A 24,065-nucleotide genomic window follows, 5' to 3' on the forward strand; every position below is an offset into this window, starting at 1 on the left:
TCTGTGCATAGGAACAGGACATAACTGAGGGTGTGGCAATAATGCAGAGTCACAGGTGGACCCAGGAGTGGGGCATGGCACAGGTGCATAGTGTTTTGTTATTTTTTTAAAGCACCATTTTGGTAAGTTTGGTAAAATGCATCTCATGCTCCAGCAGAATGTGAGAAAGTGTTTCTGTAATTCTAATCAGGCTTTGTGGCAGGCTGTGCATGATAAAGCAGCCTCCAGTTCTATTAATCCTCTCCTGTCCAACTCCATAAGAACCCTACAGGACCAGTCATGGTGGCCAATCAGGTGCCTATTGAAAGCCAACAAGCAAAATCGGTGCAATATCACCCTCCCACTTGTGATTCTGTTGCAGGGACACAGGTGGCGCTGTGGGTTAAACCACAGAGCCTAGGGCTTGCTGGTCAGAAAGTTGGTGGTTCGAATCCCCGTGATGGGGTGAACTCCCGTTTCTCAGTCCCTGCTCCTGCCAACCTAGAAGTTCGAAAGCACGTCAAAGTGCAATTAGATAAATAGGTACCCCTCCGGTGGGAAGGTAAACGGCATTTCCGTGTGCTGTTCTGGTTCACCAGAAGCGGCTTAGTCATGCTGGCCACATGACCTGGAAGCTGTACGCTGGCTCCCTCAGCCAATAAAGCGAGATGAGCGCCGCAACCCCAGAGTCGGTCACGACTGGACCTAATGATCAGGGGTCCCTTTACCTTTTTACCTCTGTTACTGGAACTTAAGAACTTATTGGATCAGACCAGTAGCCCATCTAGTCCAGCATTCTGTTCTCACAGTGGCCAGTCAGAGGCCTGTGGGAAACTGGCCAGCAGGACCTAAGCTAAGTGCAAGAGCACTTTCCTCATCTGCTATTCTCAGCAACTGGTATTCAGAGTTGTACAGTCTCCACCTGGGATGCAGGTGGCGCTGTGGTCTAAACCACTGAGCCTCTTGGGCTTGCCAATCAGAAGGTCAGCGGTTCAAATCCCTGTGACAGAGTGAGCTCCCGTTGCTCCGTCCCAGCTTCTGCCAACCTAGAAGTTCGAAAACATACCAGTACAAATTAATAAATTTGACATGGAGCAATGGATTGACACGGAGCAATGGATTCAAACTACAAGAAAGAAGATTCCACCTAAACATTAGGAAGAACTTCCTGACAGTAAGAGCTGTTCAACAGTGGAATTTGCTGCCAAGGAGTGTGGTGGAGTCTCCTACTTTGGAGGTCTTTCAGCAGAGGCTTGACAACCATATGTCAGGAGTGCTCTGATGATGTTTCCTGCTTGGCAGGGGGTTGGACTCGATGGCCCTTGTGGTCTCTTCCAACTCTATAATTCTATGATTCTATGATTCTGTGAAATAGGTACCACTGTGGTGGGAAGGTTGGAGAGGCTTCCGTCATAGTGTACTGTTGCACCAGAAGTGATTTAGTCATGCTGCCAACATGACCCGGAAAGCTGCCTGTGGACAAACGCTGGCTCCCTTGCCCTGAAGCGAGATGAGCGCCGCACACCATAGTCGCCTTTGACTGGACTTAACCGTCCAGGCGTTATTTACCTTTACTGTCTCCACCAGTGGAGGTAGAACATAGCCATGGCTTTTTTTCAGCTGGAACTCAGTTCTGGCACCTCTCAGGTAGGTGCCATTGCCATCGTAAGAGAGCAAGGGTGGTGTTCATCGTGCACCGTTTTTTCTAGAAAAATAGCACTGAACTGTGCCATTGTGTCTAGTAGTCATTGGAGTGATGCATTTATGTGTGTTATCTTAAGCCAAACTCCTAACATGTTGTTATTTATAAAAAGGAAAAAAAGAAATGCCCTAAGTAAAATAATAACATGAAGCAAATTCTCTCAGAAATAAAACATAATTAGGGAACTCTAGGACAGAAAGCTTAATTTCTCTGCACTAGTTATTATATACGCCTGAAGTCTGAGGTCTGTCATGTAAGATCTAGGCAGGGGCCCTGGCTGAACAGCAGCATATCTGAACAGCCTGCCAAAATAGTCATCTGACTAGGCAATGGCTACTTTCACATGATCACTTTAGCACTTGCTACCAACAATTTCTGGGCATGGCAAGGATTCATGCGCTGAAACACGTCTCACAACTAGTTTCAAGAGGCAGATGGCAGAAGCCACTGGGTGCAGAAAAGCAAATGTAATGCCAATGCATATCAGACCCCTGAGGCTTCCTTCAGAGGAACTGCACCCCCATCCCCACCCCCCCGCCACCTCCAATATAACGTTCTAGCTCAATTTGTTTTCTTCCAAGTTAAGGGAAAGTAGATTGGGGAAATACAAAAAATGTATTCTGCTCAGGTTTGCTGTTCACAGAGAAGCTGCTGTCTCCAAGCTGGACTAACTTCAACCAGAGAAAGTAAGCTCATCCAAGGACATTTTCACTTCTCTTCTTACTGTGGTTAGGGACTTCTAGCAACCAAGCAGGAGGCTGGGGGCAGCTTGAGTCAGGGTCAAGCTGGACGTGCAGTGAATTGTACAAGTGTGTTGGATGCTGATGGGTAGAATAATACAGCCACCCTTTGTGTGAATGAGGTGGAGGTGTTCGTCTGCCCAGCTCTCCTGGTTCAGCCAACCTGCCAGCGGCTGAATGGGCAAGTGGACAGAAGGCAAGAGCTGGCAGAAAGTCCCTAAACAGGGTGTTCTGCATCATAGAACTGAATGCATAAAATCAAACTATACTTTCACACCTCTTGCTTATTTCAGTCAAGGCAACATAGCCCTTCAGAGTGGTATCTGTGAGAGTGGAGGTCTGGCCTTCCCAGGGTTTGAATTGATGTACGAGGGCAAGGAAAGGCCACAAGTCATCCAAAAAAGTGTTCTGTTCTCTCTCAGCTTATAGTGGGCCTACAGTAAGTTTATCTGCAAGTTCCAATTGCCATATTCAGCCTGTCACCTACCCAAGGCAAATCCTTCTTCGTTTTCCCCAAATGGGTCATTTCCATTCAAGATGCAATTAAAAATGTATTTTATTATTGGAGCCTGAATAAATGAGTGTCTTATTTTGCCTTTGGAAAATAGAGTGAAGCCAGATCCGGTTCCTTGATGCTTTCCTGTCGCACCACTTTCCTAGTGACTTGTTGATATCTATTCTTCATTAAGGACATTCACATGTGCTCACAAGTAACACAGGGATGTATGAAAAACCATTTTGTATTGCAGATGAGCACCATACACTGCAAATTAATTTGATCTGTCAAGCTTCCTAATGGCATTTTCTTAAAGAATAATAGCAGTTATTGTAATGAACCTATATAAAAATTAATTAAGTTTGATATAGGAAATATCAGTCAATGTCCTTTGCTGTTGCTTAGCCAATACTCTGGTTTCGAGGATACCAGCTCAGTCAAGAGTAGCAGATGCCTAAAACTAATTAAAAACATAATTTGAAAAGAAAAACTTGATCACTGCAGAAAGTACAACATAAACCAGATCATAATGATTTGGTATAATATACATCACACATTAAACTACCCTCTGAAAACCTTTCCTTATTAATGATGAAAGATACCAGTTACATTGTCTAAATGGTTACAGCCTCATTTATCACCACTCCTGCCCAAAATGATTTTTTATAAGCTAGCCATGAATTGTGAAAGCACAGTAAGAGAAGCCAGCCCCATCTTTTGCAGAATTCCCTCACTGGTATTTTTAATTTTTTTTGGACACCACAGTCTCTAAATGGGGAGAGGTTTAAGGAGTTCCAGTAAAAATTCATTCAGATTGGCTTTCTTGGAATGAAGATTACTGGAGACCAATAGTGTTTTTTATGATATAAAATTTTATTTATAATCATATACTGGCTGAGTATAAAATGGAAGGTTCACAGCATGAACATGCCAGCAGATCCTGCCTTTCAGGTATTTTTTGCATGGGAGTAGAGCACCCAAGCCACAGCTTTGGATTCTTCACAGAAAGCAGTTCAGTTCTCTGTCTCTTTCCAGTCCCAGTCCCAAGACTGCCTGGACATACAGAGAGACCTTGATGACGTCATCTCCAGCAAAAGGAACAGAAAGAAATAGCCACTTCAGTTCACCTTCCAAAAGGATCTCCAGCTACATTCTGTACAACTCATTGCCCTAGCTGACATTACAAAGCAGATACTTAACAGACTAGATTATTTTCTTAACAAAGAAACTGGTTTGACCTTTTCCCCTTTCCCTTTTGCAATCTTCCTCTTCTGCGGAATTTTTCAGCTTTAAATTCAAAAGTATGGAAGGGACCCTCCAAAGACATCAAACCCAACCACATTCCTATAACTGTTTTGAAGTCTTGGACCCCATAACTTTCCTTACTGGAAAATGTCAGATTTTGAAAAAGAAGGTTTGTCGCGCAAAGGCACCAAATCCATTTTTGTTGTGCGGTGTGAATTTGTCGGCCTGCGACTGAATCCCATCTGCAAAATAACAGCAGCTTGGAAGCAGCCTGAGAAGGTGAGAAATGTGGATTTCTTAAAATGGGATGCTTCAAAGTTCTTGTTGGTTAGTCTGTGTAATCAGTACATCCTCTAGTGCAGGTTTACACCAGCAATCCATGTAAATGACAAGCCGGGAAAAGGAAATGAAGGTTCATTAACTGTATTGTAATTTATAGGCCTGTACTTTTCCCATAAGAATCTGGAGAAAGTCAGTGGAAAAGAGCAAGGCATGTTCCTTCACCCCATGCAGCCCAAGTAAGAAGTGCCATAACCCAATTTTTCCTTTCCTACTGAGCCAGCACTTCAGTGTTCAAAGCAGAATGCATGCTGCCAAGATGATAAAGCTCCACTGCTCCAGTACGAGGCCAGCATTATAAGAAAAAGCTCGCCGCCTTCCAAGAATAGACACTATTGCGGAGGAGACTCATCTGTAACATCCTGTGGATAGTGTTTCTCCTGCTGCAACACGGATATGATTGGCACTGTGCAGCTGATGCCACACATTGAATGCCAAGCATTCCTCTGTGCGCATGAGTTCCCTGTGTGGCAGTGTGCTATCCCCAATAGAAGTGCTCCTGTTCAGAGTGCCAGGCAGCCAGCCCACCATTTGCCGTGGCCTTCAGTGGCAGAGTCCTCCTGGGAGACCAGGGTTCAAATCCCCATTCAGCCATGAAGCTCCCTCAGTGACCTTGGGCCCATCACCATCTCTTAGCCTACCCTACCTCACAGGGTTGTTGTGAGGATGAAAAGAGGAGGAGGAGAACTGAAATATACTCGGAGTCAAGAGTGGATTTCATGCTCTTTATTCAGCTCATAGTGGTGAGGAGGAATGGAAGTTCCCCCAGAATGTCTGCTTTATATACATTATTTACACAATGGGCCCCACATGATTGGCTAATTCCGGGATTCCTGATTGTAGGCCAATCAGGTTGCAGATTCACTTCTACCTGGAGCTGGATTGGGTGGCTCCTGTGGACCAATCAGACTGCTGCATTCTGGGTCCTATTGTTCTAGGACCAATCAGACTGCTGCATTCTGAATCCTATTGTTCTAGGACCAATCAGACTACTGCATTTGGATCCTATTCAACTCAGTACATAACACCAACCATGTACACCACCTTGGAAGAAAGAGGTGGTATAAAACTATAATAAATACATGAATGAATAAATAGCAGCAGCACCAAGGGTGAGAAAGATTCGCTCCTCCTAGTCCTTCTGCACATAGCAGCTTCTATACAACTGGGAATCCTCATCAGTCAGAGTTCCCAATGGCACAGAAGCTTATAAGCATCTCCAGTCAAATGCATGCAGGAGCTGTCTTCAGATATTTGAGCTGTAAGAAGTGTCCTCCCTGTATCTAATAGCAGAGGCTTCCAACCAGCCCCTATCATTTGAAAGAGACAGGCAGACTACAAAATGTCAACTGTTTCTTCAAACCTCCAAAGAAATATAAGCAGTCAGTCAAACCATCTGGGACATCGGTTGTTATAAAAAGAGCTTTTATCTGCAGACTTCTAATCAAAGTAATTCATTCAGGAGGAACAGCAAATGAGTAATTATCCATGTTATATCACCAGTCTATATATTGATACACGAGGAAATTTTAAAGGTTCCAAATTAATGTTATTTAGGAACACAGGAAGCTGTATTGCACTGAGTCCAACAAAACTGCAAGTAAAATGTAAACATTAGGAGAAATGCTGGTTTTTTTAAATTCAGCTTTAAGCAAACAAAAAGAGACCTGATACAGAAATGCAGTGGGAATAACTTAAGGTTGAAGACATGAGAAACAGAGAGACCAAGACTGACAGATCCATCCATCCCTATCTGTCATCCCACACAAAAATCCCTGCACATTTCAGGAAATTTGTGATGGCCTGGGATTCCGATTCGGAGGATGAAACAGAGGAATCCCAGCCTGCACAGGAGTCCCCGCCTCCAGGGCCGGCTGAACTGGGGCAAGGCCTAGATGCTGAAGAGCCTGCATCTGTGGCAGTGCAGCAGGAGCTGGCCCCAGGTGAAGTCCTCCTGGCCCCAGAGGGGCCTGATGACTCGGTGGCCACAGGTGAGCCTCCTCCAGGGCTCAGTAACCCTTCGGCCTCTCCTGATCTGCAGAGGCTTAGGGCAGAGAGGCGAAGGGAACTAGTTGCCCCCAGGAGGAGTGCTCGCCTTAAGGCCAGAGTAGGCGGGGCTCCTGGGGGTCGGGACCGCCCCTGACCTTAGAAGAGGATAAAAGCCCACTCATCCCGGCCCCAGGTTGCGGGAGCAACGTCGTTGTTGGCTTCGGACCTTCCAGTGATCCTGATCCCTGCTCAGCCTCCTGTTCCTGACTATCCGGTACTCCTGTTCCCTGCTCGGCTTCCTGTTCCTGACTATCCAGTACTCCTGTTCCCTGCTCGGCCTCCTATTCCCGACCATCCGGTGTTCCTGTTACCTGCTCAGCCTTCTGTTCCAGCGTTCCTGTTCCCCGCCCGTCTCTCTGCATCGGACCTCGCCCCGCTTCGTGTGGACTCTGCTACACTCACGGTACCTTACCCCCGGGACCAGCACAAAATTCAGCAGACTACAACTTCTCTGAAAAAGTATCTATGCCTACAAATTTCATCGACTTCTGCAATTTTTTTTAAAAAAGTATAGGCCTTTGTTTATCTCCACATTCTAGCTGACAAAGAAGGCATCTAATGTTTTTTTAAATGAGTCAAGGTGACCATATTGAATCCAGGGTGAAGCATAATGTTACTCTGTGGTTCTAAGGTGAGGCACCCCCTATCTCAGAGATGAGGAACTGGACAACGCTTCAGAGGCCACTGACTGATGTCAATCACCCAACATCATGTGACATCAGATGCTTGAAACTTCAGGCCACATCTGCAAAGGAAGAATCAGGGGCACACTCACAGTAAGCTTAGTAAATGCATCTAAAGTAAAGAATACCATAGTAAGATGACTGAAGGAATGAACTCAGTCTAAAGCCTGCAGCTAACTTCATCAAAAGTACTTTGTAAAAATCTCTGCAAAAGTCTGATACTCACATCTTGTGGCAAAAAATTTTGGAGGCAGAAGTAAAGAAATCCAAGCAAATTATTGTAGCTGGTGGTTGGCAAAGAAAGCTAGCTGCTATTTGACTTTTTTCTTACAAAAAACAACAACACATGCTAGTGTATTTGCAAGTAAGAGTGCAATTTACAGTTTGCAATGATTACACATATACATCAGAACAAAAGAGATTTCTATGCCCATTGCACAACCTTGAAGTAGCTAATCTTTTGGAACCATTCAGTACACCAGTTAACACAATTAATTCCCTGTTGGGAGTCTTAAATGACTGCTTAGGAAATTCACTTTATTAGACCCATTCTGAGGAAAGAATATGATGTCTCTGAATCAAACCAAACAGTTCTCAGGCTGTCAGGCGACAGAGGAACCAACCCCCACGGCAGGTTGCCAGGAATGGATAAGACAAGGAAAGTCCTTACCAACCGCTTTTTATTCAATATTCACAGAGAGAGGCTTGGGAATAATGGTGTTGCCCTGAATGAGTCTCCACCCCCTCAATCTCTCCCATTTCCTCATGTGTCATCGCTACAGGTGCTGAAAACTGCCCTCTGCCTTTGAGCTATTTGCTTTCCTACTTTCAATGCTCGCCGGATTTTGGGGGGGGGTCTGGAATGCTTTCTAAAGACACTGTGTCTGTCAGCTGTCGCCCCTCTGGTGCTTTTTCTTCTTCCTCCTCTTCCCATTATTTCCCAGCTTTCCCCCTCATCTGCCTCTGAGCTGTGATCCCCCTCAAACCCCTGTTGTAATTCTGAACTATCTTCTCCTTCTCTGGAAGGTTCAGGCTGGGGAGGCGGTCTACACCATTTCTCCTCTGCCCAGTTCCTGACACAGGCTTGCTCTCTGCATGACATTTTTCCCTATTGAGAGGTAATTTCCACGTTAGGAAACCTGTGCATATCATCACTTGTGAAGTGTGGCACAAACATTTATTCCGTACTGAGAATACACCAATCAAGAAACTGACGCAAACCACACTTCCCCAACATGTACAGCCAAGGGGAGGGCCATAGCTTGATAACAGTGTGCACTGTGGTTTGTATGCACTTAGGTTGAACCTAGAATGAACCGAGGTTCAATCTCTAGGTAGAGCTTGGAAAGCTCCTGTCTGAAATCCTGAAGAGCTTAAGGCAGGAACAGGCAACTGAGCTAGAAGGACCATTGGTCTGACTTGGTATAAGGCAGCTTCCAATGTTCCTACTAGGACTGGGCGATATCTGGTTTCCAACATCGCAGTATATCACCAGGTAAACATTGCACTATACCGATATATCACGATATCTGAAATAAAGATGGTGCTATGTCGAGGCAATGGCTTCATGGTTTTTCCTGCATCGTGATTTTTGCCGGCACCTAATCTTGTGATTCGCCAGCCCCTGCAGGAGGCAGGGGAGAGCTGAGCCAGCAGAGTTAACAGGGGCTGCAGGAACTGAATGAAGCTTTGGTTGACTTCACAACTTCCACACATTGTGATTTTTGCATAGCACACTGTATTGCTAGGTCAAAAATTATGAAACTGATATCACAATGTGGACTTCAAACCAGTTTGGGACAATATATCAATATATCGCCCAGCCCTAGTTTCTACAGTAAAATAAATGCTTAATAATAATAAATTTTATTTATACCCTGCCCTCCCCGGCCAGAGCTGGGCTCAGGATGGCTAACACGAGTAAAATTATAGTAAAAACATAATGGGGGGACACACCAATTTAAAATACAGGTTAAAATGCCATTTAAAATGCAGCCTCATTTTAAAAGTAGCCCATAGATCAAAACCATAGGGGAGGGAAATATAAGGGTCAGACTGAGTCCAAACCAAAGGCCAGGGGGAACAGCTCTGTCCTGCAGGCCCTACGGAAAGATGTCAAGTCCCTCAGGGCCCTAGTCTCTTGTTACAGAGTGTTCCACCAAGTCGGGGCCAGTACTGAAAAGGCCCTGGCCCTAGTTGAGACCAATCTGACCACCTTGCGACCTGGGACCTCCAAAATGTTGTCATTTGTGTACCTTAAGCTCCTCTGCGGGGCATACCAGGAGGAAGTTAGAGCAGAGAGAGAAATGAAATTATCAAACAGCATTTCAGACAAATTTGTTCTTGATCCTGGTAAGATGCAGTTAATCACCCAAACCATATATTCAGTACAGTGACTAACAAAACAGAGGTGTTAAATTCTTGCAGCAAAACGTTTTGGCTTCCACCTTTATGAGCTGCTCTGGTTAAAATGATGCTGTTTTTAAGGTGGAAAATGCAGGGCTTTGAGGGTGGAATGCTCAGAGGGGCTTCCTTTGCTGAACTGCAGTGGTGCTGGTACTATTCTCTAGGATGAGGCCATGCATTGCTGATGTGTCTAACATGTACATCTAGAAGTTCTTGCTTTAGGGACTTCCGGGTTGGTGCCTCCGGCAATGGCGGAGTTCCTCTGATCGGGAGGAACTTGCCCCATGGGAATTTGGGTCTGTACCGCTGCGGCGAAGGCGGAGACCCATAAAAATCACAGGCAGGAGAAGCCTGTGAACGTGGGATTCGGAGGGCACCATTTGCGCCTCCCCTACTCACGGGGAAACCCGGTTTCGGGGATCCGGAGCGACGTGGGGTGAGCGGCGCGGTGCTTCGAATCGTCTGCTTCTTCCATGGAGCGAAGCCGCATAGCTGTTGCCGGAGTGCACTGACTTTTTCCTGTGGACAATTTGACTCCAAAGTAATTACCCGTGAGTAGAGTTGAGACGGGAGAATCGGATTTTAAAAGTTTAATTTGGCATCGAAACGGGGAGGTTCAAAACAGGAAGTCCGCCTTCCCTACTTGTAAACAGACTGAGGCAAGGAGGCTGTAGGCTGAAGTCTTGGAAAGCCTTTTGTAAAAGCCTAAATTTCCGTTGGTAAAGAGCACAAAACCCCCCTTGGAGGCAGGAGAAGGGGGGAGTTGTGGACTGAGTATGCCTGCAGGAGAGAGTGAAGAGAGTTAAAATAAAGCCGCTCTGACCCTGGAAACGGGCTGTCAGTAGGACTGACATTTTGGAATGTTCATTGACAGCACTTAGAACGTTCCTTGACAGCTAGCAAAGGAAGAGAAATACATTGTTTCTATGGTTCTAAAAAGGAGTAAAAAGTAACTGAAATCTGAAATTAACTTTGGATTGTATGAATTGTGTTTAAAGGGGACATTTTTTCCCTCTAGTGGAAATCTCTGAAATTGGTTACTTTATAAGAGCTGGGCTAGGGGGACTTCCAGCTGCAAGATAAGAACTGTGAGACTCTGAGATTGACCTTGAATTTCTCAAGTGTTATGGTAAATGGAAAGGAAAAAAAACAGGTGAAATGTCAACAGAAGAGGCCTTAGTGGTCGCTTTAGTGAAAATAAGTGATTCGTTGGAACAGCTTCACAGGAAAATAAACAATCTGGGACAAAAGGTGAACACCAACACAGAAACCATTCAGAGATCGATACAGGAATTTACGTCGACACGGCAAACTGCGGATGAAGTCAGGGAGAAAACCCTTGCTGCTGAATGTAAAACAATACAACTGGAGTGTGAAAGAGCCCCCTCCATTCAAAGGCAATTCGATGTGACATCTGTTATGATGGAACTTAAAGGAAAACAGAAGAATTTGAGGACCAGAGCCCTACCTGAATTGGGAAAGGAAAGCCTGACAGAGCTTCAGGAGGAGACTGGACTAACATCGGTTGAGAAAGAGAGGCTTTTGGGGGCCAGTATGACCGCCAAAAATGTGAATTTATTTAAGGGTAACTGTGAAGGACGTTGGATTGAAGAGAAGGGGATTGGGAAATATGGACAAATCTGAAGTTGCTATTGTTGGGCCGAGTCGTTGTGGTGGGGATGAGGGTTGCTGTGATGCCGGGGATGTTGCTTTTGTTTCAAATAGTGCAAGTTTTGGATGGGATGGATTGTATCAGGAGGTGGCAGAGGGATGTTTTTGGAGTTGTTTGGCAGGGTAGGAAGCCTCGAGTAAAACTTAAGATATTGACAGATGCTAAAGAAGGAGGTGGACCTGCCCTGCCAGACCCCTAAACTTTGTTGTGAATCATTTGCTCTTTGCTGGCTGAGAGAATGGTTGTCTACTGGAATCACAGAAGTGTTGGATAATGGCAGATGAAGTTGATGGACTAGATAGAATTGGCGGGAAAGACTGGCAAGATCCGAGACCAGGGAGAAGAGTCGGTGGAAGAAGACTGGGAAAAGTCTGGGAAGAGTCGGTGGAAGAAGACTGGGAACAGGCTGTGGTTCTCCAGAATCGAAGTGTATAGCAACAGGGTTGCTCCATTCTGGGGGGTCAAAATCACCAATATATGGTTTCTGAAATGTGTGCACAGGCTGTTACAGAGATTATTGCCAGGTTGGGAGAAGACTTGTATATGAAACAGATCTCCAGCTGCCATCAACATGAATTAAAGACCTTTAGATGCTAGTATCAACAGCAGCTGTTGATCTCTGAAAGGTCTACTTCTATAATGTTCTGGGCTGGGTTTCAGCAAGTGCTGAATACTTTTCCCCCTGCAGTTTTCTCAGAGTTTCTGTAACTCAATTCCACCAGGAAAGCCAGACTAGTCACTGATTAGTATTGCTTTACTATTTAACTCATACTAAAATTGATGTCCTACCAATAAACTTTAATAAAAGCTGTCTTGGTAGCTTTTTCAGCCCCAAAGGGATATAGAAGGACATTTACAACATATGAAATTAAATTCTCAGTGGTGCTCATGCAATCAATAAAACAATAACATTATAGTAAGGCAATAACACACTAAAATCACAACCGAGAGGCAACACATAAAAGCTGCAGCACATAGAAAACTGCCTCAGCCTCCTTAAACCTCCCAGCTCTTTTCATTTAAAGATCACTTGGCTCTGCCACGTTAATGTTGGCCTGCATACAAAACATCATATTTCATTTCCTAAAAGCCCTCTATCACATAAGTCTTAGTTATATCAACAAAGGAATTCTGTGAGTCCCAGATCACACAACATAAATTATCCATTGGACCCAGACTTCTTGCTGTACATATGTTTGTCTGTACACCCCCCACACACACACACACACATACACACACATGTACAGAAGCTACAATTCTGAAGTCTAAGTATCTGGCTAAGGTCAAATTTGCTCCAGTTACAACGGCTGTTTAGGCCAAAACATTCCAAAGCTCTATTTCAAAATATTAGCTGCTTCCAAATTAGATGTTTACTCTAGAAATGCCATCTGTTGCTCATGCACTTTTTACGGGGGAACCAGACCACATCACTGCTAGCCCATTGCATTCTCGAATTTTCTGTGTTGTCCTCCCACTCCCCCCCCCCCGGAAATGATTAATGACATTTTTTGTTATCTTAAAGCACAGTCACAGCACCACTCTGTCCAATGTGGACTGGCAAAATGCTATTGAGGCTCTTGGGGGTTACCACGCCTTTAATTAAACCCATCCTTCTATGAAAAAAATAATTTTCTTCACCTCTAATTCTTTCTGTTTTGTGCAGCCCCAGTATTGTTGATGAATTACTAATTAATTGCCTCTTGATAAATCAGTTCTTGTTCTCATGGGAGTTAGTAACTGTTTTTTTTTTTTTTTAATAGCCGAAGACTTCTATTTCTCAGTAGATGAAAACAAAAAACACAGAGAAGATTCCAGGAATGTTTTCTCTCTAACACACGTCTGTATACAGTGGTACCTCGGGTTACAGACGCTTCAGCTTACAGACTCCGCTAACCCAGAAATAGTACTTCGGGTTAAGAACTTTGTTTCAGGATGAGAACAGAAATCGCGCGGTGGAGGCGGGAGGCCCCATTAGCTAAGGTGGTACCTCAGGTTAAGAACAGTTTCAGTTAAGAATGGACCTCCAGAATGAATTAAGTTCTTAACCCGAGGTACCATAGTACAAGGAACAGGAACTAACTAATTATGTGATAATGTAAAAGGTAAAGGGACCCCTGACCATTAGGTCCAGTCATGGCCGACTCTGGGGTTGTGGCACTCATCTCACTTTACTGGCTGAGGGAGCCGGTGTACAGCTTCCAGGTCATGTGGCCAGCATGACTAAGCCGCTTCTGGCGAACCAGAGCAGCGCACGGAAACGCCGTTTCCCTTCCTGCCGGAGCAGTACCTATTTATCTACTTGCACTTTGACGTGCTTTCAAACTGCGAGGTTGGCAGGATGTGATAATGTAGCACTCAATAATTATTAATGTTGCGGCTAAGCTGAACAGGAATCAATTAATGGCAGAAACATCTAATTAATGTTGTGGGAACTTCTGCTGATCATCACTTACTTCTGGGTAAACATTATTGAAGTCTCTTGGCCTCAGGACCAGATCCTGATGGCAAGCACTGTGTTATATTTAGTGTTGGCTGGAGCCACCGATCTCATTCCGCTTTTAGCTGATGGCAGGAAAGCATTGCCTCAACAGTGTTCAAGGTCCCCTGCCTAGCAGCAGCCTTCGTTTCATTCTCTTTGCTAGTGAACCAATTTAAACTGAAACAAGTCAATTCTGAGGAGGGAAAGACAGCAGACATCCAGGGACTTATGACCAAGTCTGTTTGAAGTGATACCTTAACTGTGATTCCTGCTAGCTGAAAACACTAAAGCGTTCGTCAATATCTTTTCTAAATTCACTCCAGCCACTGCTAGGAGATTTGCAAGGCCAGATTTGACTGAATCGGCGCCCACGTGAGGCATGCAAAAGGTAGCATTTCAAATTCCAAGGGCTAAAGTGCTCAGAGAATTTCTGCTCTGTAAAGGTCCAAAAGGATAGGGGAAATGAGTCAATTACCAATTACCATGCAGAGGAGAGAGACCAAGCAGTGCTTAGTTGCTAAGGGCTCTCTCTCTCTCTCTCTCTCTCTCTCACACACACACACACACACAGAGAGAGAGAGAGAGAGAGGGGGGGGGGGTTCCTTTGCCCTCCTGCAGCTTCCTTCCCACAGCATTGCTCCAGGCACTTCAATTAGCTCACTTTGGTTTTAAGAGTTCAGCTAGAGGAGAAGCAAAACTAGCTTTGGTAATGGAGGTAATGGACTATGTGGGATAACTTGCCAGAGGATTACCTGCACGGTCCCCACAGCTGAACTTAGGCTTCTGCTTTCACCGTGAATGGGGCAGAGCCTGATTTAAACACAGGCTTCCTCAACCCCGGCCCTCCAGATGTTTGAGACTACAATTCCCAGCATCCCTGACCACTGGTCCTGCTAGCTAGGGATCATGGGAGTTGTACGCCAAAAACAGGAGGGCCGAGGTTGAGGAAGCCTGTTTAAACACATTGGTTTTAGCCATCATCACATCTAAGCTGGTAACCAGGTGGCCAAAGAGCTCCTCCTCTTCCTGCAGGTCTAACCAGAGAGTTTAATGAACATGTAAAAGCCACAGAACAACACAGCAGTAGGGAATCTTTTCCAGCCTGAGGACCACATGCAGTTCTGGGCAATCTTCCAGGGGGCACTGGTCAGTGGTAGTCAGGGCCACAGGCAAAAGTGAACAGCAATGAATGTCAATGTTACCTTTGTGCAGTAGGCTAGTTTCTACACACACACAAACACGCCATCCTTCTCCATCTTTCACCCAGGCAAGCAACAAACATGAACAGAGATTGAGGACGCATTTCAGCCAATCAGAAACACTCAAGGAGGGTGCAAAGCATGGCCAGTGAAGGGTGTGGTACTCCATGAGCCAGAGAGAGATACCAGAGAAGTGCATTGAAAAATTTGGAGAAGAGCTAGTTTTTAAGGTTTACTGCATTGCAGTTTGCATCTTTTTCCACAAAAGTGCAAATTAGGCAAGTTCATATTTAAATGCAAACTGAATCTAATCTCTCCTCCACCCCTGTCCTTTACACAATTTCCCATTTACACCCATAACTGAGAATTAGTCATCTTTACACCCATTGCTTCCTAAAATGAATCTAAACTATGGGAAAAAACCCAATACAGCATAAAGGTACACCTGATCAAAAACAGCATTTATTTACTTTATTTTTTTTTTCATTCTTCCTTATGGTGCCTGTTTCCTTGGCATAATACCTCATAGGGCAGGTGGGCTGGAGAAAAACACATTATTGCAGTTCCCCAATCTCTCTGCCAGCAAATATTGAAGCACACAGGAACACTGCTTTTATGTTTTGCAGTTTCAAAAGTACAGTGAATGAAAAATTCTCTTTTCTGTTTCAAACCAATTTGAGTTCCCTGCCTCTCTTACAAAGGCATTTCTTCACTTTTTTTTGGTTTTGCTGATCGGAAATGCTTTTCACTTTTGTGAACGTTGCATGCATAAGACGGTATGAGAGCTCACTAGTGTGTACTCACCCCTGGGGTACTGCATTCTAACCCAAAATGGTTGATGAAGGAAGACAAGTAGACAGGACAGTTTCTAGGATAGTAACAACAGCCAAACTACTGACACTGCCTCCAGACTTTTGGAGGACAGATTCAAACACAGGTTTGTGCAATTAAAGTGGATTACAAAGGAGTCATGAGAAATTGAAACATAAAGTACAAAATTGGTTTCAATATCACCAAATAATGGAGTTTTTCAAACAGGACAGGAAAATTGGCTTCCAGGTGGAAAAATCAAAACTAGAAACTGAATTGTTAGAACCCAATACTAAGAATTTATCCAGAATGTATAACTTGTTGCTGAAGTGGAATACACAGGACGAAATAGTTAAATCGGCTATGATTAAGTGGGCACAAGATGTTGGTCATAACATTATGTCAGCTGACTGGGAATGGTTATGGAACACCGGTATCAAATTTACGGCATGTAATGCCTTAAAGGAAAACATTATGAAAATGGTTTATAGGTGGTACATAACCCCAGTCAAGCTGGCAAAAATTTACTATCTGCCCGATAACAAATGTTGGAAATGTAAAGAGACTGAAGGTACCTTCTATCACCTTTGGTGGACGTGCCCGAAGATTAAGGTTTTCTGGGAAATGATCTATAATGAAATGAAAAAGGTACTCAAGTGTACTTTTCCTAAAAAACCAGAGGCCTTTCTCTTGGGCATTGTCGGCCAATTGGTGCCAAAGAAGGATAGAACTTTCTTTATGTATGCTACAACAGCAGCAAGAATACTTATCGCAAAGTATTGGAAGACACAAGATCTACCTACTCTGGAAGAATGGCAGATGAAAGTGATGGACTATATGACACTGGCCGAGATGACAGGCAGAATCCGTGACCAACGAAAAGAGACGGTGGAAGAAGAATGGAGAAAATTTAAAAGTTATCTTAAGGACTATTATAAACTTAATGAATGTTAAAGTGTTGTGGTTTTTAGAAACAAAGGGATACAGAGATATAAGATCAGAATACAGAGAGGACTAAGATGACAGAGGTTGGAAAGTAACAATTGGGAGTTGCTATAAAATTTTGGACATTGGGATGCAGAAAGGGGAGGTATGGGGAAGTCCCAGAAAAGAGGCTTATGAAAATATGTCATGAAATTATACGTGTATGTTTGTCTTTTTAAGTGTTTGTTTGTTTTCTAAAAATTCTGTAAAACTAATAAAAATTTTATAAAAAAAATAAAAATAAAGTGGATTACAAAGGTCCGTATAGTTAAAGCTATTATTTTCCTGGACCATAAAGAAGGCTGATCGCAGAAGAATTGATACTTTTGAATTATGGTGCTGGAGGAGACTCTTGAGAGTCCCATGGACTGCAAGAAGATCAAACCTATCCATTCTTAGGGAAATCAGCCCTGAGTGCTCACTGGAAGGACAGATCGTGAAGCTGAGGCTCCAATACTTTGGCCACCTCATGAGAAGAGAAGACTCCCTGGAAAAGACCCTGATGCTGGGAAAGATGGAGGGCACAAGGAGAAGGGGACGACAGAGGACGAGATGGTTGGATAGTGTTCTCAAAGCTACCAGCATGAGTTTGACCAAACTGCGGGAGGTAGTGGAAGACAGAAGTGCCTGGCGTACTCTGGTCCATGGGGTCACGAAGAGTCAGACATGACTAAACGATTAAACAACAACAACAAACAGTTGTCATATAACCTTCCCACAAACAAATCAGGATAAATGCTCAGTATAGACCAAATGCACACTCTAACCTCTGCATAGTTTTTGTGTAAGTAAATTGGGATGAATACTCAATAAACAGCTCATCTGGAGGAGCCCAGAGACGCTTTCAGGAAGTGAAAAGCACTATGCCTACAAAAGACAGATAGAAAACAAATTGGGGCAATTGTCTTTTTACAGGTAGTGTAATCTCAGTAGTATGGAAGCCACTTGAAAATGTTATCACCACTTCAGATTGCAGTTGTTCACACAATCAGCTCCCAATGAATTTGCAATGATTTTCCGAGAGAGAGAACTAGCATGAAAGGAGCAAAAAAGTACTGTCCACAAACAGCTTCCCAAGCAGGGCAGCCTCTCTGCTGTTTTCTGTTCAGGCAGCTACTGTGCTGTTGACTTCTATGCATGAATTGGACCTCAAGCAGTATCTTGTTCCTGCCAAGCAAGCATGACAGAGCTCACCAGCTCTGCCTCAACCCATCTCCAATCACCTGCTGTTCGAAAATCCCTGGACATGGTTCAATGGATGGAAGAAGAGAGAGGAGGAGAGATTTTTATGTAAGGAGAGAGGAATCAAGATCCGCTTGTTTTGCTCTTAGTTTGCTGTAACCAAATGTTCCAGGTTTTTATTTTTTCTTTGCTTGTTTTTCTTTGGTATGTAGAATCTTAATAAACTGTTCTTAAAAACTAAATGAGTGGAGGAGAGATTCAGCTGCTTTTAAGATCACTTGTTATTTCCTTTTTTAAAAATTTCATAGGAACTATCACAATGATACCTATACAGTGTTACCTCGGGTTACAGACGCTTCAGGTTACAGACTCCACTAACCCAGAAATAGTACCTCGGGTTAAGAACTTTGCTTCAGGATGAGAACAGAAATCGTGCAGTGGCAGCGGGAGGCCCCATTAGTTAAAGTGGTACCTCAGGTTAAGAACAGTTTCAGGTTAAGAACGGACCTCCAGAACGAATTAAGTTTTTAACCCGAGGTACCACTGCACATTCCCTACAGTTACATCCTCCACCCTTTGAATCAAAGGGATATGTGCCTTTGGCATACATATCTAGCTCATGGATTGTTCCGTGGCTTTTACATGTCTCTCGCTTTTTATGAAAAGGGGAAAGGGATAATTACTTCAATGCCATATGTTTTGGCCATTATGTGAGTGCCTGTGAAATTATTGCTTTAATAAACAATTACACATTACAGTAGAGTCTGTTCGTCATGCAAAGCTGCTAGCTGACCAGGGCGGGCCTAACCTTTTAAAAAATTAGTCTAATTAGTCAAGAGACTAAAGCAACCACATGAATGCATTCTGGTGCTGTTTTCTTGTGGGAAGTCAGGGAGATGGTCAGTTTTGAAACTGCATTTTAAAACATCTAAGAGGCTTAAAATTAATAGGCTCTGGCTGAGCAATTTTCAGCCAACAGAACTGGTATGAAAAATCCCAAGAAAACATTAGTAGCAAATGTATAGGGAAGGTTCTACTGTGGGACTATTACTAGTGTTAAGAGAGTAATTAAGCATATAAATGGGGGAGCTTTTTCCACCTGAGGGAAACATTCTCTTCTGGGCAACCTTCCAAGGCCACATGCCAGTGGTGGGAGGGGCCAGAGGCAAAAGTGGGTGGAGCAACAAATAAAAATGTCACCCTATAAGATTTGGGACCCAAGCAATCTAAAATAGTGCCCTTCCTAATACCAAGCATCTTGGGCCTTATGATCAGCATAGGAAGCTCTGCTGGTGGTGCCACCATTGGGGAGGTGAGCCAGGACAGGGCCTTCTCAGTGGCGGCCCCTCATTTGTGGAATTCACTCCCTAGTTAGGTGCATAAGGCTCCCTCGCTATTACATTTTAGGAGAAATTGAAACAGTCCAGTTTACCCAGGCATTTGATGATTGAAAGTTCTGTCCCTGGTCACTGCAAAATTATTAGTGATTACTTTTAGGGCTCTTATTTAGAAGTTGCAATTGTATTGTTTCATTATTGACATATTTACCAACCTGGGCTCCTTTGGAGGATGGTGCAGGGTATAAATTCAATGAATAAATAACTGTTAGAGCGCAGCAGGCTAGTTTCTGGACACAACTCACATATTCCTCTCTTGTTCATCCAGAGAAACAAGAGACAGTATCAGGAAGGCTATGTCAGGCTATGAGAACAGCGCTAACTCATTGGTAGAGCATCTGCTTTTCATGCAAAAGGTCCCAGGATCAGTCCCTTCTGGGAGAGGCCCTTGTCAGAAATCCTTGAGATCTGCTTGCCATCCATGGCAGACAATACTGATCTTGTGGATCAGTGGTCTGACTCAGTATAAACCATATTCCCATGTTCTTAGATCTCCATGCCAGGTGGTGCTCCAAGCAACCTGGAGACAGAATAGACTCGAATAACACAGCATGGTATAGAAACTGAAAAATCAATCTTGTCAGTTTTCTGGACTAGCTATTGTGCCTGAACCTGTTGCCAATGCTCAGAGAAACCTACTGTGCCATATAGAATGCTCACACCATCTGTGCGTTTAACAGAGGGAGGCAATGCTAAAGAAGCCCATCAGCACCAACCTGATATTTGTTCAGCTGTGTTTTGGGAGCAAAACATAAAAGAGATTTGGGAAGTGTTTAAACCTTAGTGGACAATGACTACTACTTCTGCTTCTTTGAATCCACACCCTGGGTGCAGAAGTTAAGCAGCGGGTAACAAGCTCTTTCGGAAGTCCACAAATGGATTTTGGGGGAAGGAGTTGCTTTTGCTACTTCAATATATACACTTCCCTTTCGTATTGATTTGAAACGTAAGTGAACATTCTGTGTTCAGCTCCTGCTGACTTGGAAGGTACCTTTCAATTGTGCGCAATTGTTCGCCTGCCACATCTGTTTTTGAGATTTTCACACTAAGAGAGAATGCTTAACTCACTTAAGTTCAGGTTGAAAGCAAATCCATTCATTATTTCATGCTGTTTAATTTAGTATGGAAAACAATGAATTGTTAATAAGGGACACTCATCAAATTCTCATAAGCTGGTTTATTTATACAATGATTAGCTTTTCTTCCTCTCGTGCAATGTTAACAAATCCTGCTAATTCAGCTTATTGTTGAATAGTAGAATGCTAATACTGCAGCTTATTCCTCTTCTTAGCTAGATTTTGTTCATTACCCTACACCCTACGCACAAACTTTTGTTTATATTCTACTTCTTTAAAGCTTGCTTTCATGGTTAAATGGTGGAAGTACTCAGCAGGCAGAAACTTGCAGAGATCCTCCAAGGTTTTCCCAGGTTTGTTCCATTCTCCAAGGTGTTAAAAGCATACCTAAACATGAAATTGCTTAATAAAAGACTTGCAAGATTTGTTACAGCTTATGAACATGGTGCAGTTGTCATGCCTCCTTCATTTATGAGAGAGGTATGTTTTATTTTCAGGAACACACTCAGGACAAACTTCCGAAAGGTTGGACATATAGTGGAAGGGTGGGGTGGGGTTTTTCTCAGAAGGGTAGTAGGAAATGGGTGATTGACTGAATGGGTATGGTAAACCTGAGGGAAAACCCCACCCCACCCTCCCACTACATATAAGGGTCTGGTGACTTCTGTTTCAGTGTGTCTGAAGAAGTGTGCATGCACATGAAAGCTTATACCCAGAACAAAATATATATTTCTATTCAGAGGAGGACAGACGCTGGCTAACAGCACAATCCTAACCATGTCTGCTCAGCAGTAAGTCCCATTGAATCCAATGGGCATCACTTAGGTAACTGAGGTTAGAGTTGCAGCTTAAGTGACTGTAAAATAAAAATGATTTAAGGAGGCAACACGGACCTCTACCAGACTCTCCCCCCCCCCAAAAAAAGCTATAGTTTCCAAATAGCATCCCATTTGTTCCAACAGTCTTCTCAATTGAGGAAAAGGTTGGAAGAAGTACCACATTCAGCCAAACAGAGAACTGCAGGGAGGAGGCAACTATAATGCCTTAAAGTCTGAGAATAAGCAGGATGGGTTAAAAGCAACCAACTCCTAAAATGTGCTACAAGCTCAGATGAAAGCACTGCAGAACAACCCCAATGTAAGTATAAGCAGACGAAGACAGGACTGATCACGGATCTGGCAGAAGTCCAAGTGCAGTCATCTCACTAAATTAAAAGCACACTCATCATCTGTCAGTGAATGCAGGTACCTGTATAGCATCCCTGTGGCAGCTTTGACAGTTTGCTGTATCAACAGTCCATGCATAAGCAAAAACTTCTCCAGTGACTTTTGTTCTGCTGGGCTCCTTAGTTCTCCAGGCCAGCATCTTACTGGAAGGCAGACGTTAGGAACCATTTTTTGCCTTGTATCCTTCAAAGGTGTTTCACTAGACTTCTGCACACCTCTTTTTGGGGGTGGGATATCAGTACACACTGGCTTGTACAGATTCATCTTCTACTGTAAAAGCCAAGAGCTAAACCCCACACCGCTCAGATGCCAGTGAGGTGTAGTGGTTAAGAGCAGTGGACTCGTGATCTGGTGAACCGGGTTCGCTTCCCCACTCCTCCACATGCAGCTGCTGGGTGACCTTGGGCCAGTCACACTTCTCTGAAGTCTCTCAGCCCCACTCACCTCACAGAGTGTTTGTTGTGGGGGAGGAAGGGAAAGGAGATTGTTAGCCGCTTTGAGACTCCTTAAGGGGAGGGAAAGGTGGGATATCAAGTCCAAACTCCTCCTCCTCCCCTCCTCCTCTTCTGTCCACAGGCTTCTCTAAGAACCTCTTGCCATTATGCTTCTGTTTTCAGAAAATGCTGTTTGCCCACTAGATCCCTAGAAAATACTGCACCATATTTTCCATCCAGTCCCCCAGTAGGTTCTGCTTACCATCTCATTTTAATGGATGCATAAAATGAACCACATGGTCACAAATGGTCAAAGGGAGCTGGGAACTGCCATGGGAATAGAATGCCAACTCTGTTTCTCATGCAATTATATTTAGATAAAGAAAAATATGTTTGTTTGGGATTCAGCCCTCAGTTCCAGGCTCCCACAGAGTTTATTTAATGTCAAGATTGATTGTGTCATTCCCAAATATCCAATAATAATAATAATAATAATAATAATAATAATAATAATAATAATAATAATAATAATATAGTTGTTATTTCTTTGTTGCAAAGAAACTAAATGTATTTTTCCTTAAGGTAGTTCATACCTTGTAGAACGTGATAGTTTCCCCAGTGCTGAACTTGGAATGTTTTCTTGCTGAAAATAGTTCACCCCTCACCTGCCAATCTATTCTGAGATGTGGTTGTGAGCTTGCTATGTCATGGCTTGGAATTGGTGCCTGTGATGTCATTAGTGATGAGTTCACTTCACATTCTTATCAATCTCCATTTCTAACCCTTTTCTATTGCAAGAATGTCTTTGTAGTAGCTAAACATTCCCCTCTATATCACCAGAGGGCAAGACTGTTCAAATAGCCTCAACATTTTGTGAACTTTCCTTATTACCGACCTAGGCCTTTGAAGGCTAGGGCTCCATTGCTGCAGGACATATATTCTTTTTTTAAAAAGAAAGAAAGAAAGAAAAGTTAATTTGATCACCTCTTCAGCAAGGCTACCCCTCCCTCCAAAGAAATGGTGAAATCAGCAGTGCACCTCTAATCACACCTACTCAGAAATAAGTCCAACTGAATTAAATGGGGCTTACTCCCAGGTGGGTGGGGCTATTATTTGTGAAACACCTTCCACATATATGCCCCAAGGTGATGTACAGACGTATCATTTAAAGCAGATAAAATCAATTTAAAAGCAATACAGGGACAACCAAGCATAGGTTTATGAACCAACACTAAAGGCAAGAACTTTCTCAACAAAGCTTGTTGAAACTACAGTGGACCCAGTTGTTTCCAGATGGTACAAATAGCTATTGATGATATTTATTTCACAGCCTTAAAAACTTTCCCAGGTTCTATCAATGCCGTTGAGTGAGATGTTCTATCGGTCCTCCCGAAAGTAGCCTCTGGTACACCTCTTGTGTATTGACTATTCCGCCGCCGCCGCCCAATAAGCTGAGGCACAGCATCAGACCCTTGAGAAGAATATCCTCCTCTCTGGTATAAACATCCACAGAAGCTAGAATAACCTTGCCTTGGGCATTTATGGCTCTGGGGAGCTGTATTGTAATAGCCAGGCCATTCCTAACCCGGTCTTTCTTTCCGTCAGTAATCCATCAAACAGAATGTCATTAGATAATCAACTCATCTGATGATGATTCATGGCCTCAACTAATCTCTAAATCTTTCAAAAGCAGATCAGTCAAGATTGATCTGCAAAGAGAACATGCTTTGGAGAAGATTATATTTCCGTGCAACGGAGAGACTTATTCCTGCTTTGCAAGCAGTGGTTGACCAATAACCTGTGGGATTTCGATGACCTTGCCAATGCCAGTTGTTGAAATGTTTCACCAAGGTCTTATCTCCAGTTCCTGGTTATAATACATAAGGTCAAAACTTGCTTTTAACATCTGCTTTGGAAACCTGATAGATATTGTTGTACTATCTGCCAGTTGGACAGATCCAAAATTG

General features: G+C 43.5%; 1 protein-coding gene across 1 annotated transcript in view; it reads right to left on the reverse strand.

The window, feature by feature from the left end:
- Positions 1-21,943, reverse strand: part of KCNAB1 (potassium voltage-gated channel subfamily A regulatory beta subunit 1) — a 217,664-nt gene extending 195,721 nt beyond the window's left edge. The window contains exon 1 of the mRNA XM_081190502.1: positions 21,687-21,943. Within this exon, the coding sequence (XP_081046628.1) occupies positions 21,687-21,928 (242 nt within the window). The 5' untranslated portion in view covers positions 21,929-21,943. The remainder of the gene's footprint in view (positions 1-21,686) is intronic.
- Between the last annotated feature and the right edge of the window lie 2,122 nt (positions 21,944-24,065).

Source organism: Podarcis bocagei (assembly GCF_964188305.1).
Source record: "Podarcis bocagei genome assembly, chromosome: 4".
Classification (NCBI taxonomy): Eukaryota; Metazoa; Chordata; class Lepidosauria; order Squamata; family Lacertidae; genus Podarcis; species Podarcis bocagei.